The following is a 16783-nucleotide window of genomic DNA, read 5'->3' on the forward strand; positions in this document are numbered from 1 at the left end:
CCATCTCAGAATTACCATTGTTATCAAGCACAATAGCAAGAGCTTATGTAATATCATGTGCCAAGCACTATTATCCCAAAATGGACTCTTCTCCATATACCTACTTGTATCATCTTCCTTTTGTTAGTAAATGGCTAGTCCACCCTTCTAGCTGGCCAGGAATCATTTTTTTATCCCCACCCCTTTTCCCTTCACTCAGTAAAACGTTGTTGGTCAAAGTCTGATGATAGCTGTCTATATTGCTGTCTACTGGACCGAGCCAGTTAATTCTGTTGGATGACTCAGTCAGCCAGTGGCTCAGCCTGACCTGAATGGCCCAAGACAACCTCACTCAACTGTTTGGACCCTCAGCTGAGATGACTGTGATAGGTGGGAAAACTGGGTCTCCTTGTTCCAAGTGGTATGTTGTCCTTGGCTTTATAACATGATGATGGTGTTAGCAAAAGGGCAGGCTCAAATGCACAAGTGCTTATCAACCTCTTTCTGTTACATTTGGTGAAGTCCAATTGGCCAAAGTAAGTCATGTGTTCAGCCTATGGTCAGTATGTGAAGAGATTAATTTTTTTTTTAAAGATTTTATTTACTTATTTGACAGACAGAGATCACAAGTAGGCAAAGAGGCAGGCAGAGAGAGAGAGGAGGAAGCAGGCTTCCTGCCCGATGTGGGGCTCGATCCGAGGACCCTGGGATCATGACCTGAGCTGAAGGCAGAGGCTTTAACCCACTGAGCCACCCAGGCGCCATGTGAAGAGATTAATAAGGGTACAGATGCCAGGTGGTGTGTGATTCATTGGGGGCCATTAATATAACAATCTTCCATATGCCTTCCATGATCTGTATCTAGTTAAATTACTTGATTTTAATATACCACCCCTTTCTGAAGATAGGAAAATAATAAGGAACATGACTAGCTAAAACTGATGTCTGGAAATATAGGCTAAATAATGTTTTTTTGGTAGAAAAATCAGTTTTGACTTCTGTATATCTTTTTTTTTTTAAATTTTAGAGACCATGTAGAAGTAGAGAGTACTATATGTACTATAATTATAGATTTTTTTTTAAGATTTTATTTATTTGTCAGAGAGAGAGCACAAGTAGGGGGAGCAGCAGGCAAAAGGAGAAGCAGGTTTCCTGCTGAGCAAGGAGCCAGATCTGGGATTTTTTTCTAGGGCCCAAGATCATGACCCTAGCCAAAGGCAGACATTCAACCGACTGAGCCACCCAGGCACGCCTAGATTCTTTGATTTAGTTAAGTCAGATGGTATCTTGTTGCTAGCTGAGTTAATTAACTTGTCTATTTTGTGTATCATCCCCATTCCACATCAGGAAGTAGTATTTTACTTTTGTTTAACTAGTATGGTGTTTTACATTATTTTGGCTGTTTGCTCTTTTTTATTTTTTAAATCTAATTTTTGTTTCATGTCACTTCTTAAAGCATGTAGTCACATACTTGTTTACTTCAGATCAACTCTGTACTTTGTCTTGGGTTGCCCTGATGTAATTTTTTTCTCTCATTGTCCTTTCCAATGAATCTAATCTGTTACTACATTAATATGTATTTTGATTCTAGTGTCTACTCATATTTTAGCTTTTGTTTTTCTGTCTTTGGTATTCTGTTAACCTTCTCTTACCATTATAAGTATATGCAAGCATTTACTTTATTATGTCTTCAAAAGTAGTCTTACCTGATCTTTTATATTGTTAGATGCTAATTTTATTAAAAATTGCTTTCCTTTTGGGCACCTGAGTGTTTCAGTCCATTGAACATCCTGCTCTCAGTTTCAGCTCAGGTCATGATCTCAGCGTTCTCAGATGAAACCCTGCATCGGGTTCTGTGCTTGGTGTTGAGGTTCTGTCTCCTTCCTCTGCCCCTCCCACTCATGCTCTCTCTGTTTCTCAAATAAATAAATAAATTTTTTAAAAAAATGCTTTCCTTTATTTTTCCTTTTTTTTTTACCCTAAAAGGCATTTAGTTTTCACTTTTTCTGTGTTAAATAAGAAATATAATATTATCTTGTGTTTTATTTCCATAAGGTACAGCGTTGTTACATAGAATGCATTTTTTTTTCTCCAAAGGCATTGGGTTTGGTAGAGTCGAAAACCATTGTTTTGGCATATCTCATCTAATGTAGAAATTGAGATGAGGGGGAAATAGCCATCCAGTTGTTGATGGTTTACTCTAAATTTTTTTTCTTTTTATAAATTTAAATTCTGTTAGCCTTAACCTTAATTTCTTGTTCAGCGCACTTGGGTTATTGACTTTATCCATATCCTATGGAGGTTTCAAATTTTATCTTTTTTTTTCCTTTAAGATTTATTTATTTGAGAGAGAGCACATGTGTGCAACTAGCAAGTGAGGGGGCAGAGGGAGAAGCATACTCCCCTTGAGCATGGAGCCAGATTTCAGTTTGATCCCAGGACCCTGAGATCATGACCTGAGCCAAGGCAGATGCTTAACTGACTAAGCCACCCAGGCCTCTCTCAGATTTTGTATTTCTATATAGATATATACTGTATTGTCTGTACTATATAGATTCTAGTGTGTGGAAAACAATCTGAATATCAGATAGCCAAGAAAATGATCATGGATTTTTCTAACAGACTGTATAAAATAATAGATTTTCTGAACCTAGAAGGAAGTACGTTATTCCTGGTTATCAGGTGAAAAAAACCTTAGAAGTTGTTTTCCTGGAAGACTTTTGAGACTACTGTCAGTTTTGAGAAACTGAATTTTTAGTGTCTTAGCCTTTTGAGAGACCTTGTAGCCCAAATTAACATATATTTGCTTTATACACTTTAGTTTGGCAGGCATAACTAGGCACCAGGTATACAGAGTTGTGCAGAATAGTCTTTAGTGGAGGAAATAACCTCCTCGTAGCACTGGGTGCTAAGATAGAAGTGGGCGTTAAGATGCACTGGGAGTGCTTGGCCAAGCCAAAGGCATTGTGTAGAAGTTGCTGAGTTTTAAATAAGAGAAGGCGTTAACCAGGTGAGGAGGGAAGGAGGAGGGCGTTCCAGGCTGAGTGAAGGAGCATGAGTAGAGATACTGAGGAACAAAGTAGCTAAGAACTAAAAATAATTTAGTTTTATTAGGTCATAAAGTATAAAGCGGGGACCTGTGGGACCTCACATGCTATGCTAAGGAGCTTGGGTTTTATCATGTATTTTCTCAGTCTTCCACTAAAGTACAACTAAAGTCACTGGAGGTTGAATATCTGCTTCCGAAGTGAGGGGACGAAGTCCACACGGATCTCCTGCATGTTTGAAATTTCTCTTAGGACTTGTGTTCTGTTGTTAAATATTGTGAATAACCTTGTCTTTTATTCTAGAATTGATTAGTGTAGTTCTTAGCTTCAGTTTCCTAATTTATAGAATGAGAATAATAATAGCACTTACATCTTAGGATTGTTGGGAAGACGAATAACTATAACGATAACAATGACAAAAATACCTAATATTTTTTGAGGGCTTACAAGGAACAGTCCTAAGTGCTTTATTTCTGCTACCTCATTTAATCCTCAAAACTTCTCAATGAGGTAGGTACATTTATTTATCTCCTTCTTAACTTCTAACAAAACTAGGGCATAGAGAAGTGATTTTCCTAAGGTTACACAGCTAGTTGTTGGCAGAGCTTGGTTTGAATGCACAGTCTGAATATAAGACTATACTTAACTATTATTACATTATACTCCCATTCTTTGAGATCATGTGTGTAGAACATTTAGCACAGAATCTGCCACATAGTAATTGTATGTGTAAGCAGGTATCAGCAGCCAATAATATTTACTTAACTTTGTTCATTTCTTTGAGTTAAATTGATGTCCCTAAGAAATTTTGCTATGTTTTTCTGTGGCTTGACTTATTCCCAGCATGCCATTAAATGCAAACTGTGTGACACACACCCATGCTTTTAATCACTACCCTTTATTGCCTCCTCCTTCCTTGTGGATCTATGTCCACATTATATTTTAAATCCATGGAAGGCACCATATTTGTTTTTTTCATCATTGTATACCCAGTCCTTCACACTGTATCTAGTACATAGACATGACCAAATCGTTGTTCAGTGAGTGAATAAAGATCTAAAAGCCTGATTTTTTTAGTTGACCTTACAATTTAAACATCATTCATACCACCTATAATTGTGATTTAATTGCTTTACATGTTTTTCCATTGGTAAACAGTATAGTTCACACCAGCCATTCTGCTTCTGTGTTCTGCAGGACACTCTCACCTTGGAACTACAAAAACCCTGCTGGGTAACTGGTATTTGTTTGCCTTATAGAGATCAGTCAGCTTTCAGAGAGAGAAGGAGATTAGATAATACTTAGATATAAATCTAGAATATTAGAAGTATACAAACCAACATATTAAAATGTGTATTTCAAGAAACGTAATACAGAAAGAAAAAAGTATTTTTTCATTTGACTTTGACATTAAATCATTTCAAATAAAGAGAAAATAATTTAATTTTTTTTCAAAGGAGTTCTCTGTTATTGTGGGTTAACTCATATTTTCCTCCTCTCCTCTGTCTAGAATGTCTTAAACCATTCTTCCTTATGAGAAATTGGATGTTCTTGCAGATAGTCATTGTGGGAGAAAACGTTTCATTTAAGTCCCAGATGAGGACCGGAAACTTGAAATCAGAGGAGCATCTGAAATCAAGTAATATTAGGTAGGATAAAAATTACAAGGGATTTCTACATGTTTGTACTCCTTTTAGAGATGTACGTTATATAGTATGCTTATTCTGTGAGCACTAATGGAAGAGTTAGAGACTTGGCGAAGCATTTGCTATAGGCCAGGATGGGAGATGGGAATGTTAAGATTTTTTATTTTTATTTTTATTTTTATTTTTTTAATTTAGGTGACTTCATGAGACCTTTGGCATATGTTTACTTTGTCATGAGCATTTATATCTTGTAGTTGAAGGAAAATTTTTTAAACATTTACTGACATAAATCTAAGACATTTTTATGTTTATATATGAGGCTCTCTGAATATTCATGATAAGCATTGGGTCATTAGGGTCATGTGATCCATCTTACAGATTGTCCTTTAGTATGTTAATTCCTGTGTTTTGGGTTTCATATATAACAGTTCATTTGAGTACAGGGAGCATCAGCTCTTACTTAGTTCTCTCTGTCTCCATGGCTACAGTCCAGCCTCCCAGAGGCCTGTGGAGATAGGTCTATGATTGCATGCTGGTGAGTTAGAAACTGTTGTCACAGCAGCTTGCAGTGACACTTATAATGACAGAATGTGTGAAGGTGTCTGATCTCAGAGATGTAGCTTTTAAATAAGAAGTGGTTTTTGCCCCTAGAAGTTGATAACCATGACAAAGACACCTGTAGCCAGTCCATTCCAGAAGAACTTGCTTTGTTTTGCAGTGCTTAAGAACTCTGGAAACAGTTTATAGGTAGAACCTAACTAAGCTCTGCCACTTTCTAGTTGTGTGACTTTGGGCAAGTTATTTAACCACTCTGTGCCCCTGTTTCCTTGTCCATTATGGGGATAAACTCAGGACTTATCTGATAGATTTGTGTGAATTAAAAATTTAATAAAATACGAAAGCATGTAAACAGCACCTAGCAAATACTAAATGATTGAACTCTTTTTTTTTTTTTTAAGATTTTTTTTTTTTTTTAATTTATTTATTTGACAGACAGAGATCACAAGTAGATGGAGAGGCAGGCAGCAGAGAGAGAGGAAGAAGCAGGCTCCCTGCTGAGCAGAGAGCCCGATGCGGGGCTCGATCCCAGGACCCTGGGATCATGACCTGAGCCCAAGGCAGCGGCTTAACCCACTGAGCCACCCAGGCGCCCCAATGATTGAACTCTTTATTATTAAGCTATTAGTTAATTCTTTTTTTTTTAAGATTTTATTTATTTATTTGACAGAGAGGGATCACAAGTAGGCAGAGAGGCAGGCAGAGAGAGAGGAGGAAGCAGGCTCCCCGCTGAGCAGAGAGCCCGATGCCATTCGGGGCTCGGGGCTCGATCCCAGGACCTGGGATCATGACCTTAGCCAAAGGCAGAAGCTTTAACCCACTGAGCCACCCAGGTGCCCCTTTTAAGTTAATTCTTAACAGAGGAGTTTAGAGTCTATAATCCATTATCATAACATTGCTGTATTTTATCATTTGCTTGATCTATTATCAGGTCCAATATTTAAAATGTACTGTTTAAGTTATGTAATCAAAACTACTGTTTGGAAAAAAGCAAAAACAAAACAAAAATAAAAACTGTTTTGTAACTTGGATCTATCTCCCTCTGGTTTCATTTTTTGTACATACTAAGAACTTGGTCATCGTGATATGTAAACAGTTTCTCTTTCTATTGGCCTAAATTTAGCATTATATGGTAGATGACAGGATTTTTGTCCCCCCATCTTGGAATGTTTTCATCTTCAACCCCCTGTTCTGCTTCAGAAAGAATCCTGTGTCAGAAACCAGATAAGCAAAAGTAATTTGGTATTCACCGAAGAAGTGTTGGCATTATAATCAGATTATAGTCCTCCCTCTTGGAGTTTTCAGTTAGGTTCTTCTGTGGAACTTACTGGTTGTCTTATTTATTTCTCATAGCAACTCTGAAAGGGAGTTTGTTTCCCTGCTCTACAGATGAGGAAATTGAAGTTTCTTGGAAAGAATCTCCAGCATACCACTACTAATATGTAGGAAACCCACATTCAGACTTTTTAAATTCTGTATCACTTTTCATTGCAGAAAATTGCCTCTTGTATGATGCACATTTTACCATTCATTAATTCAACAAAATTTTAATGAATAGCTCTAGGTGTTAGGGATACAGCCCTGAACACTGTCTACTCCCTCATTCCCATGGGCTCTTCTCTTTTTCTAGTTGAACTGTAAGCATGTTATCTTTATCCTTGTACTCAGCCATAGCGTATTTGAAGTCATCTGTATGTCTTTTATCTTCCACCTTATCTTGAGTTCCTTACAAGTAAGTAGGACCTGCCATCATTAAGGCTAGCTATATTTTCATATTAATTTTTCTATTGTGTCTAATCCATGTGGCTTGCAGAACTATTTCTCAATTATTTTCTTTGCCTTTGGTAAGGTTTCCTTTCCTATTGATTTTGAAATTATCCCAGATATTCACCATTCTCTTCAGTTTATCTACCTCTTATGTTCAGACACTGATCTGATCTCCTACTTTATCTCTGAAAGTGATGTAATGAGTGCATCTGTGAATTCTCTTGATACCTCTTCACCCCACACTACTCCAGATTCTTTTAGCACATTTCCATCTAACCTTAACTCTCTCCAATTTCATTCTGCTTCTTTTTCAAAGGCAGTCTTGCCTCCTGTCCTATTAATCACATTCTCATTTCCTTCCATATCTTCCAGAACCATGCCCGTCAGTTTTGGGCTCACTTTCTGAAGTCTTCAAACTATTCCATTCTCCTGGCTTTATTTCTTCATTTTAAACGTGTTTAAGGCTCTACCATTATAAAATAGAAACTTCTCTTTGCGACGACCCTCTTCCTTTTTCCTCACTGGCTAGCATTTTAATTGACCTTAAGTTCTCTCTCTTTTTCTTTTTTCTTTTCTTTTCTTTTCTTTTTTTTGGGGGGGGGTGGTAGAGAGCCCAAGTGAGGAGTAGAACAAGGGGCAGAGGGAGAGAGAACTTCTTAAGCAGGCTCCACACTTAGCCTGGAGCCTGACTTGGGGCTTAATCTCATGACTCTGAGATCATCACTTGAGCCAAGATTAAGAGTGGAACACTTAAACAACTGAGCCACCCAGGTACCCCTAAACTTCTCTTTCTTATTTGTTTCCTAGACCTCTGCAGTTTGACTGTCTTTTTTCTGCAGGGCTATTGTTGACCCTTATTTCACCAAATCCAACCCGCTTTCCAGTCCTCATAGTTATCTGCCCCTTAGAAATGAATATAGGTCTTTCTCTCTCTGACTTCACTTAGCATGCTGTACTCTGGGTCCGTCCATGTTGTTGCCAACAACAAGGTCTCATCCTTTTTTATGATATGATATAAATATACTGCATGATATTTCATTGTGTATACATGCCACATCTTTATCCATTCCTCTGTGGATGGATACTTGGGTTGCTTCTATATCTTGGCTATTGTAAATAATGCTGCAGTAAACATGGGGTGCATATATTTTTTTGAATTAGTGTTTTAGTTATTTTTGGGTACATACTCTGTAGAAATTTCTGTTTTCAGTTTTTGAGGAACCAAGGAACCATGTGATTTCACCTATATGTGGAATCAAAACAAAACAAATGAATAAACAAAAAACAGAATCAGGCCTGTAAATAGATGGTTTCCAGAAGAAAGGAGGTTGGGGGAACAGGCAAAATAGATGAAGGGGAGAGAGAGATACAGGCTTCCAGTAATGAAATGAATAAGCCACAGGAATAAAAGGTACAACGTAGGGAATCTGGCCAGTGGTATTGTAATAGTGTTGTATAGTGACAGATAGTAGGTACACTTGTGGTGAGCATAGCATAACATAGAGTTGTTGAATCACCGTGTTGTACACCTGAAACTAATGTAACATTATGTGTCAGCTATACTAAAAAAAAAAAAAAAAAAGAACATCAAAAGCTAGCTTTTCCCTTTTCCCATCTGGGAAATTACATTTTCTCTTATGGTTTTAACTATCATCAGTGTCCTGGTCACGCCAGCACTATATCCCTAGTCTTGATGGCTTCTCTGTGGTTGATACTGATCTCTAATTTCCTGCTTATACACCTGTATTTTCTCATATATCCAGCTGTCCAAGCTTACAAACTAGGAATGATTTGGACTTTTTTCTCTGCTTTAGCTTTCCTTCTACTGATTTTACTTCTAGGCATTTCTTGAATCTAGATTTTTCTCTCCATCTGTATTGTCACTTCCTCCCTTCTAGTCTCGCCCTTTAAAAATCCATCTTTCGGGGCATCTGGGTGGCTCAGTGAGTTAAGCCTCTGCCTTCGGCTCAGGTCATGATCTCCGGGTCCTGGGATCGAGTCGCATCGGGCTCTCTGCTCGCCAGGAAGCCTGTCTCTCCTCTATCTCTGCCTGCTACTCTGCCTACTTGTGATCTCTCTCTCCATGTCAAATAAATAAATAAAATCTTTTTAAAAAAATAAATAAATAAAATGAAATCCATCTTTCAGGCATGTTGTTGTAATCTTTTAAAAATGAAATTCCGACAATGCTGTGCGCCTGCTTAAAACTCAGCACTGGTTTCCTATTACTTAAAAGATAGAATCTGATCTCTCTAACGTGTCATGCAGGCTCTCAGAATCTGCTTTCTGCCTTGGTTCTCCAGCTCATCTCCTGTGGCTTTCTACCTTATATTTTATGTTCCAGTCTCCCACCTTCATGATTTAGCCTAACTTTTATTATTATGTCACTTCTCTGCCTGGAAAAAGAATTCCTTCTTGCCTTTGATATTTCCAGACAAGGGCTATCACTTAATAAAACTAGATACACATTTTCAAAGAACATTTTCAAATAACAGAAACTGTAGAATAAATGTTTAGTACTGGATAATGTCAGGAGACTTGAAACTTCATGACAAACTATAAAGTGCCATGGAGAGAAAGCAGATCAGTGTTTTTGTTACCTCTTACTGAGAAGAGCTCCTCCAGCAGCATCTTCCCTGGGTGTTCTTTTCGAAGTGAAATTCAACAGTAGAGTGATGGGATTTTTCTTTTTTCTTTTTATAAATACCATGAGACTTGGTGATATCTTAGAGATCTATGTAGATTGTGTGTTTCGTGCATGCATGGGTAGGCTTATACTCAGCTTTAGTATGTGGCCTACTGTTTTGCACAGATGAATATGATTAGGTTATTATATTTATAATTATAATTGATGAATACTTTTATTATCCCAAGTACTTCTAAGTACTCTATGAAAATAAGTAAACAAATTAACTTAAAATAAAACCTGCTGTGGCTTTTATTTAAATTTCAGAAAAAGAAGTATATTCTAGCTTACCACCCAAAACAAAAGAAGCTGATTCACCTTTCTTTAGCAGCTGTGAGTTTAGAAGATGTTGATTTATTTTCCTTTGTTCTGCTCATAGAAGAAACAGGTTTAGAAGTTCAGGTAGAAAGAATCTTCTACCGTGTCTACCTGTTTTGGAGCTATCTTGTATTTTATTTTATTTTATTTATTTAATTTTTAAAAAGATTTATTTACTTTAGAGAGAAGGAGCACATTGGGGGGAAGGACAGAGGAAGAGGGAGAGAGAGAGAATCTCAAGCAAGACTCCCTGCAGGGCTTGATCCTAGGACCCTGAGATCATGACCTGAGCTGAAATCAAGAGTTGGATGCTGAACTGACTGAGCTACCTGGGCAACCTTGGAGATATCTTGTATTTTAAGCCACAAACCTTAATGTGCGTTCTTAAGAAAGATCACTCTGTATATGTTACTTTGCATTGTTATGTAAGTGCTGTGTATAATCAAGATACTTGTTAAAGAAGATAAATATTAATTTTAGTATTTTTTTCTCTAATTGCATTATAAAAATCATTGCAAAATGTTTAAATATTGAAAGCCCTAGTTCTGTGGGTTATTACCATTAAACGTTCCAGTTGTTTTTTCTTGCTGTCTTGTATAAGAGGAACTGTGATGTAGTGGTTAGGAGTTAGGTTCTGGAACCAAACTGTTGAGGAGTTCAAATGCTGCCTTTACTACTTATTAACTTGATGACCTAAGACGTGTGATTTAACCTTTATTTCCATGGGTTTCTTCATCTATGAAGTGGGTGTAATAATAGTTCATAATATGGAATAAATAATTTATATAAAGCCGTTAGAACAGTGTCTGACAGTAGTAAGTGCTGTATTGAGTATTGGCTATTTCAGTACCTGGTACATTAAATACATTGGGTATATTTATAGATTTTGATGATTATGTTGTCTCCAAGAATATTGTTTCACGTTGTTAGCTTTCAGTGCATTGTTTATCACTGAATGTTTCAAATTTTATCCTGCCTTTTTTTTTTTAATATTTTATTTATTTATTTGACAGACAGAGATCACAAGTAGGCAGAGAGGCAGGCAGAGAGAGAGGAGGAAGCAGGCCCCCTGCTGAGCAGAGAGCCCGATGTGGGGCTTGATCTCAGGACCCTGGGATCATGACCTGAGCCAAAGGCAGATGCCTTAACCCACTGAGCCCCCCAGGCGCCCCTTTATCCTGCTTTTTAATGACTTTTTTATTGCTTGATAGAAGTGCTTAATTTCTCTTATAAAGAAGTGACACGATGTGTTTAATAGTTTGAAAGCTCTGTATTTCTTAACTATTTAATAATGCTATTTTATTATTGAAGACATGATGATTTTTCATTTTTGAATTCTTGGTTCATTCATTGTTTTCATTAATTCCTTCAGCTTAAAGTAAGAATAAAGAGGAACTTATGTTGCCAAAATCTTTTACCAAGAGAAAACATTTAAAAACTCTCTCTCTTTATATAGGCATTGGCTATAAACTAGAAGATTAAACTTTAACATTATTGGTCTTAAACAAAATCAGTAGGTCAGTCGAGGTGTAGTAGTTTTTCTTTATGAAATAATCAAGATAGCCAATTATGTACTAATATTTATGAAAGCAGTTACTATAAGACTACACATCTGTTGATTTGATTTCCTAAAAAAGGAAAAGAAAAAGAAAAAGAAAATTGTGTAGTGGTGGGGGATAGGGATTTGTCTTCTTGCGAGATGATAATTCTCAGTTTAACCCTCTCACCTGTCTAAATGGGTATTTTTGGTACACAGGAAAAAGGAAGGGTTAGTAGGTAATAGTGTATAACCCTAACAAGGTTTTAAATGGTTTATAGATTAAGTCCATCAAAAAATAGCATGGCCTGCGCATAGTAACTTTACTGTTTGTTATGTGACACTGTTTTTTTTTTTTTAATATAGTTCTCTTTGTGATAGGATTACTACATTAATAAAAACATCATTTCTCTGAGGAAACTGTTATTGATGGTTCCCCATATGGGAAAACTATTTGGTTTGGGAACTTGTAGATACTTTACTTCTCATTTTTTGATCAAGTACTCCCTAGAGCAGGAGAGGCAAAGTTTACTGTAAAGGAGCCATATAATAAATATTGGAGGCTTGGTGGGCCATGTGGTCATTGTCTCAACTATTCAGCTCTGCCTTTGTAGCAGAAAGCAGCCATAGACAGTATAAAAATGAAGGGGCTTGACTGTGTTCTAGTAAAATTTATTTATGAAAATGGATTCAGAGTGGAGGAAGGAATTTCACCCACAGGCTGACCACTGTACTAGAATATGAATTTTACTTCGTGTGGTCTTTTTATTAAAAATCTCAGGTAGAATTTATTTTCTAGTTTTAAACAAATCTTTTAATTTAGGCTAGATGACTTAAATGTTAGTGTTTAATTGACAGAATCTGTGTTAGCTTTTTAAGTCATATATTTTTTTTTTCTAGTTTGAAAGAAGTAGAAATGATTGGACTTTGGAGTCAGGAAGCACTAAGTTTGTACTTAATTGTACCTAATTGCTTTGTGGCTGTGGACACATTACTTCACATTGAAGAACTTAAATTTCCTTGTTTATAGAAGAGGAATAATACTAGATAGATATCTTTAGGTTATTGTGTTTTCCATTTAGCTCTCTTTTCATCAATTCAATTTAGTAAGATTATTTTTGTCATTAATGTGTGCCTTTCAAACTTTAGGAGAGAATTAACAGTGTAGAGATTGAGCATCTCTACTCTTGTCATACTGAGGAATCAAAACTCCTTGAATTTCAGAATGCTTTAACATTTATGTCAAATTGTTTTGTTACATTTTTGTACTTTTGTTAGTCCTTGAATTTTTAGTTTTTCTAAACATTCTTAGATTATGGTATGTAAAAATATAAAGTAAAATTTTGATCTTTGTTTATCAATGGAAGCCTGTCACAGAATTGGCAAGACATGAGACATTATTAGACTTACATTATCTTCTTTTACTGACAGCCTATAGCAGAAGCAGATTATTTGTAAATGGTTCCTATTGTATACTCAATAAAATTTTTTTACAGGAAGTTAGTATCCTCATTAGGCAGATGTTAGCATACTAAAATGATATTTGTTCATTTTTATACGCAAATCTTGCTTGGAATAAGAAAACAACCTTTACACATATGATTGTAAGTATAAGATATCTTGTATATACTTATATGAATTTTTTTCAAAGATTTTATTTATTAATTTGACAGAGATCACAAGTAGGTGGAGAGGCAGGCAGAGAGAGGAGGAAGCAGGCCCCCCCGCTGAGCAGAGAGCGCAACATGGGGCTCAATCCCAGGACCCTAGGATCATGACCTGAGCCAAACGCAGAGGCTTTAACTCACTGAGCCACTCGGTTGCCCCGAAGACAGAGGCTTTAATCCACTGAACCTCCCAGGCGCCCCTACTTATATGAATTTTTTAACCAATATGTGGGAGCACAGTAAATACATTATTTGTAACTTTGCAACTCAGGGACACAATGAAAATGTTGAATCTAGTGAAGGTGCATAATTAGCACTGGCTTTCTCAGTATAAGGTTCATAAATAATACTCCAGGAGGAATTTTGTTTTCTTGGAGGGGTGTGTTGTCTTGACACAGGTAGGATAGAATATATGGCTTTTTATTTTAAGTTTTTATTTTAATCTTAGTTAACATGGGTATATTTAACATGGGTTCAACACTTCTGTACATTATTCAGTGCTCATCATAAGTGTATTCTTAACCACTATCACCCATTATACCCATCCCCCCATCCACCCCCATTCTGATGACTATCAGTTCTCTATAGTTAACATTCTCTTTCTTGGTTTGTCTTGCTCTTTTTCTTTTTTTCTTTGCTCATTTGTTTTGTTTCTTAAATTCTACATGGAAGTGAAATCATATGATATTTGTCTTTCTGTGACTGACTTAGTTTTCATAGGATTGTACTCTCTAGTTCCATCATGTTGTTGCAAATGGTAAGCCTTCATCCTTTTTTATGGTTGAATGATATCCCATTACATATTATATTATACCACATCTTCTTTCTCTACTCACCTATCAGTGGACACCTGGACTACTTCCATAATTTGGCTTTCATAAATAATACTGTAATAAACAGAGAGGTACATGTATCCCTGTGAGTTAGCATTTTTGTATTTTTTGGATAAATACCCAGTAGTGTGATTATTGGATTATAGGGTAGTTCTTTTTTTTAAACTTCTTGAGGAACCTCCATATTGTTTTCCACAGTGAAAATTTTTACATTAAGTTTACGTTACTACTAACAGTGCAGGAGGGCTTCTTTTTCTCCACATTGTTGGCAGCACTTGTTATTTCTTGTATTTTTTATTTTAGTCATTCTGAAACATGTGAAGTAATATCTCATTGTGGTTTTGATTTGCATTTCCCTGAAGAAGCCTAATATTGAGCATCTTTTCATGTGTCTGATGGCCATTTGTATGTCTTCTTTGAAGAAATGTCTGTTCATATATTCTGCCCATTTTTTAATAGGATGATTTGTTTTTTGGGTATTGAGTTGTGTAAGTTCTCTATATATTTTAAATACTAACCCTGTATTAGATATGACATTTGCAAATATCTTCTTCCATTTAGTAGGTTGTCTTTTAGTTTTGTTGATCGTTTGCTTTGCTGTGTAGAAACTTTATTTTGATGGTAGCACCTGTCATTTATTTTTGCTTTTATTTCCCTTGCCTCAGGAGCTATATCTAGATAAACATTGCTGTGGCTGTCAGAGAAACTACTGCCTGTGCCATCTTCTAGGATTTTTATGATTTTAGGTCTTTAATCTGTTTTGAATTCATTTTTGTGTATGGTGTAAGGAAGTGGCCCAGCTTCATTGGTGTTGGTGTTTCCCAACACCATTTGTTGAAGAGAGACTGTCTTTTTCCCATTGTGTGTTCTTTCCTCCTTTGTTGAAGATTAATTGACTGTGATTAATTAATTGTGGGTTTATTTCTTGGTTTTCTATTCTGTTGATTTGTGTCTGTTTTTGTGCCAGTACCATACTATTTTGATTATGGCACCTTTTTAAATCTGGAGTTTTGATAACCTCCAGTCTCGTTTTTCTTTTTCAAGATTTCTTTGGCTATTTGGTGTCTTTTGTGGTTCCATACAAATTTTAGGATTGTTTTAGTTTTATGAAAAATACTGTTGGAATTTGATAGGGATTGCATTAAATCTGTAGAATGCTTTGGGTAATACTTACATTTTAGCAATATTTTTTCTTCCAACCCATGAGCATGAAATGTCTTCCCATTTCTTTGTGTCATCTTCAGTTTCTTTCATTAATGTTTGATAGTTTTCAGAGGACGGGTTTTTCACTGCTTTGGTTAAGTTTATTTGCAGGTATTTTATTATTTTTGGTACAGTTGTAAATGCGATTATTTCCTTAATTTCTCTTTTTGCTGCGTCATTATTAGTGTATAGAGATAAAACAGATTTCCATATATTGATTTTGTATCCTGTATTCTGGGACTTTAATGAGTTCAGTTCTAGTAGTTTTTTGGTGGAGTCTTTAGGGTTTCCTATAAATGGTATCCTGTCATCTGCAAACAATGCAGAAAGTTTTAACTTCTTCCTTACCAATTTGGATGCCTTTTATTTCTTTTTGTTGTCTGATTGCTGTTGGTTGGGACTTTCAGTGCTGTGTTGAATAACAGTGGTGAGAGTGGATATCCTTGTCTTGTTCCTGACCTTAGGGGAAAGGCTCTCATTTTTCCCCCATTGAATATATTGTTCACTGTGGGTTTTTACTTTATGGCCTTTCCTGGTATTGAGATATGTTCCCTCTCAACCTACTTTGTTGAGGGTTTTTATCATGAATGGATGTTGTACTTGTCAGATGCTTTTTCTGCACCTGTTGAAATGATCATATGGTATTTATCCTTTTTCTTATTGATGTGCTGTATCACATTAATTGATTTGTGAATATTGAACCACCCTTGCATCCCAAGAATAAATCTCACTCAATTGTGATGAATGATTTTTTTAATGTGTTGTTGAAAGTGGTTTCGCTAGTATTTTGTTGGCGGATTGTTGCATCTATATTTATGAAAGATACTGTCCTATAGTTCTCTTTTTTTATGTGCCTTTATCTAGTTTTGGTATCAAGAATGAATAGAATGAATGAATTTGGAGGTTTCAAATAGTACAGATTTGGGGAGTTTTCCTTCTTGTATTTTTTGGAATAGTTTGAAAAAAAGATACTAACTTTTCAAACGTTTGGTAGAATTCCCCTGTGAAGCTATTTGGTCCTAGACTTTTGTTTGTTGGGAGTTTTTTTGTTTTTATTATTATTCTTGATTCAGTTTCTTTGCTGGTAATCTCCGTCTGTTTAAAGTTTCTGTTTCTCCCTGCTTCAGTTTTGGTAGGCTATGTGTTTCCAGGAATTACTAAGCATTACTTCTAGGTTCAGTTTTGGCATATAATTTTCCATAATATCTCTTAAAATTGTTTGTATTTCTGTGGTGTTGGTTGTTACTTCTCTTCTTTCATTAGTGATTTTGTTTGTATGAGTTCTCTCTTTTTTGATGCGTCTAGCTAGAGGTTTATCAATTTTATTGATATTCTCAAAGAACCACCTTCTGGTTTTATTGGTCTGTTCTATTGAAGTTTTTAAAATTTCTATATATATTCATTTCTGCTTTAATCTTCATTACTTCCTTCCTTCTGCTGGTTTTGAGTTTTGTTGTTCTTCTAGATCTTGTAAGTGTAAAGTTCGGTTGTTTATTTGAGATTTTTCTTGTTTCTTGAAGTAGGCCTGTATTACTGTAAACG

General features: G+C 35.9%; 1 protein-coding gene across 14 annotated transcripts in view; it reads left to right on the top strand.

Moving 5' to 3' along the window:
- Positions 1–16783, top strand: part of SMG7 (SMG7 nonsense mediated mRNA decay factor) — a 93675-nt gene that overhangs the window by 32441 nt on the left and 44451 nt on the right. For 8 of the 14 annotated variants that reach the window (XM_013064207.2, XM_004767930.3, XM_004767929.3 and 5 more), the window contains exon 2: positions 4584–4675. The exons of 2 other annotated variants lie outside the window; for them this stretch is intronic. In XM_013064207.2, the coding sequence (XP_012919661.1) occupies positions 4623–4675 (53 nt within the window). In that variant the 5' untranslated portion in view covers positions 4584–4622. Of the gene's footprint in view, positions 1–4536; positions 4676–16783 lie in introns of those variants that run through there. 4 more of the 14 variants (XM_004767926.3, XM_045074292.1, XM_013064208.2 and 1 more) reach the window with 1 other exon arrangement.

The sequence above is a fragment of the Mustela putorius genome, unplaced genomic scaffold (genome assembly GCF_011764305.1).
Source record: "Mustela putorius furo isolate JIRA1106 unplaced genomic scaffold, ASM1176430v1.1 tig00537335_pilon_pilon_pilon, whole genome shotgun sequence".
In the NCBI taxonomy this organism is placed as follows: domain Eukaryota; kingdom Metazoa; phylum Chordata; class Mammalia; order Carnivora; family Mustelidae; genus Mustela; species Mustela putorius.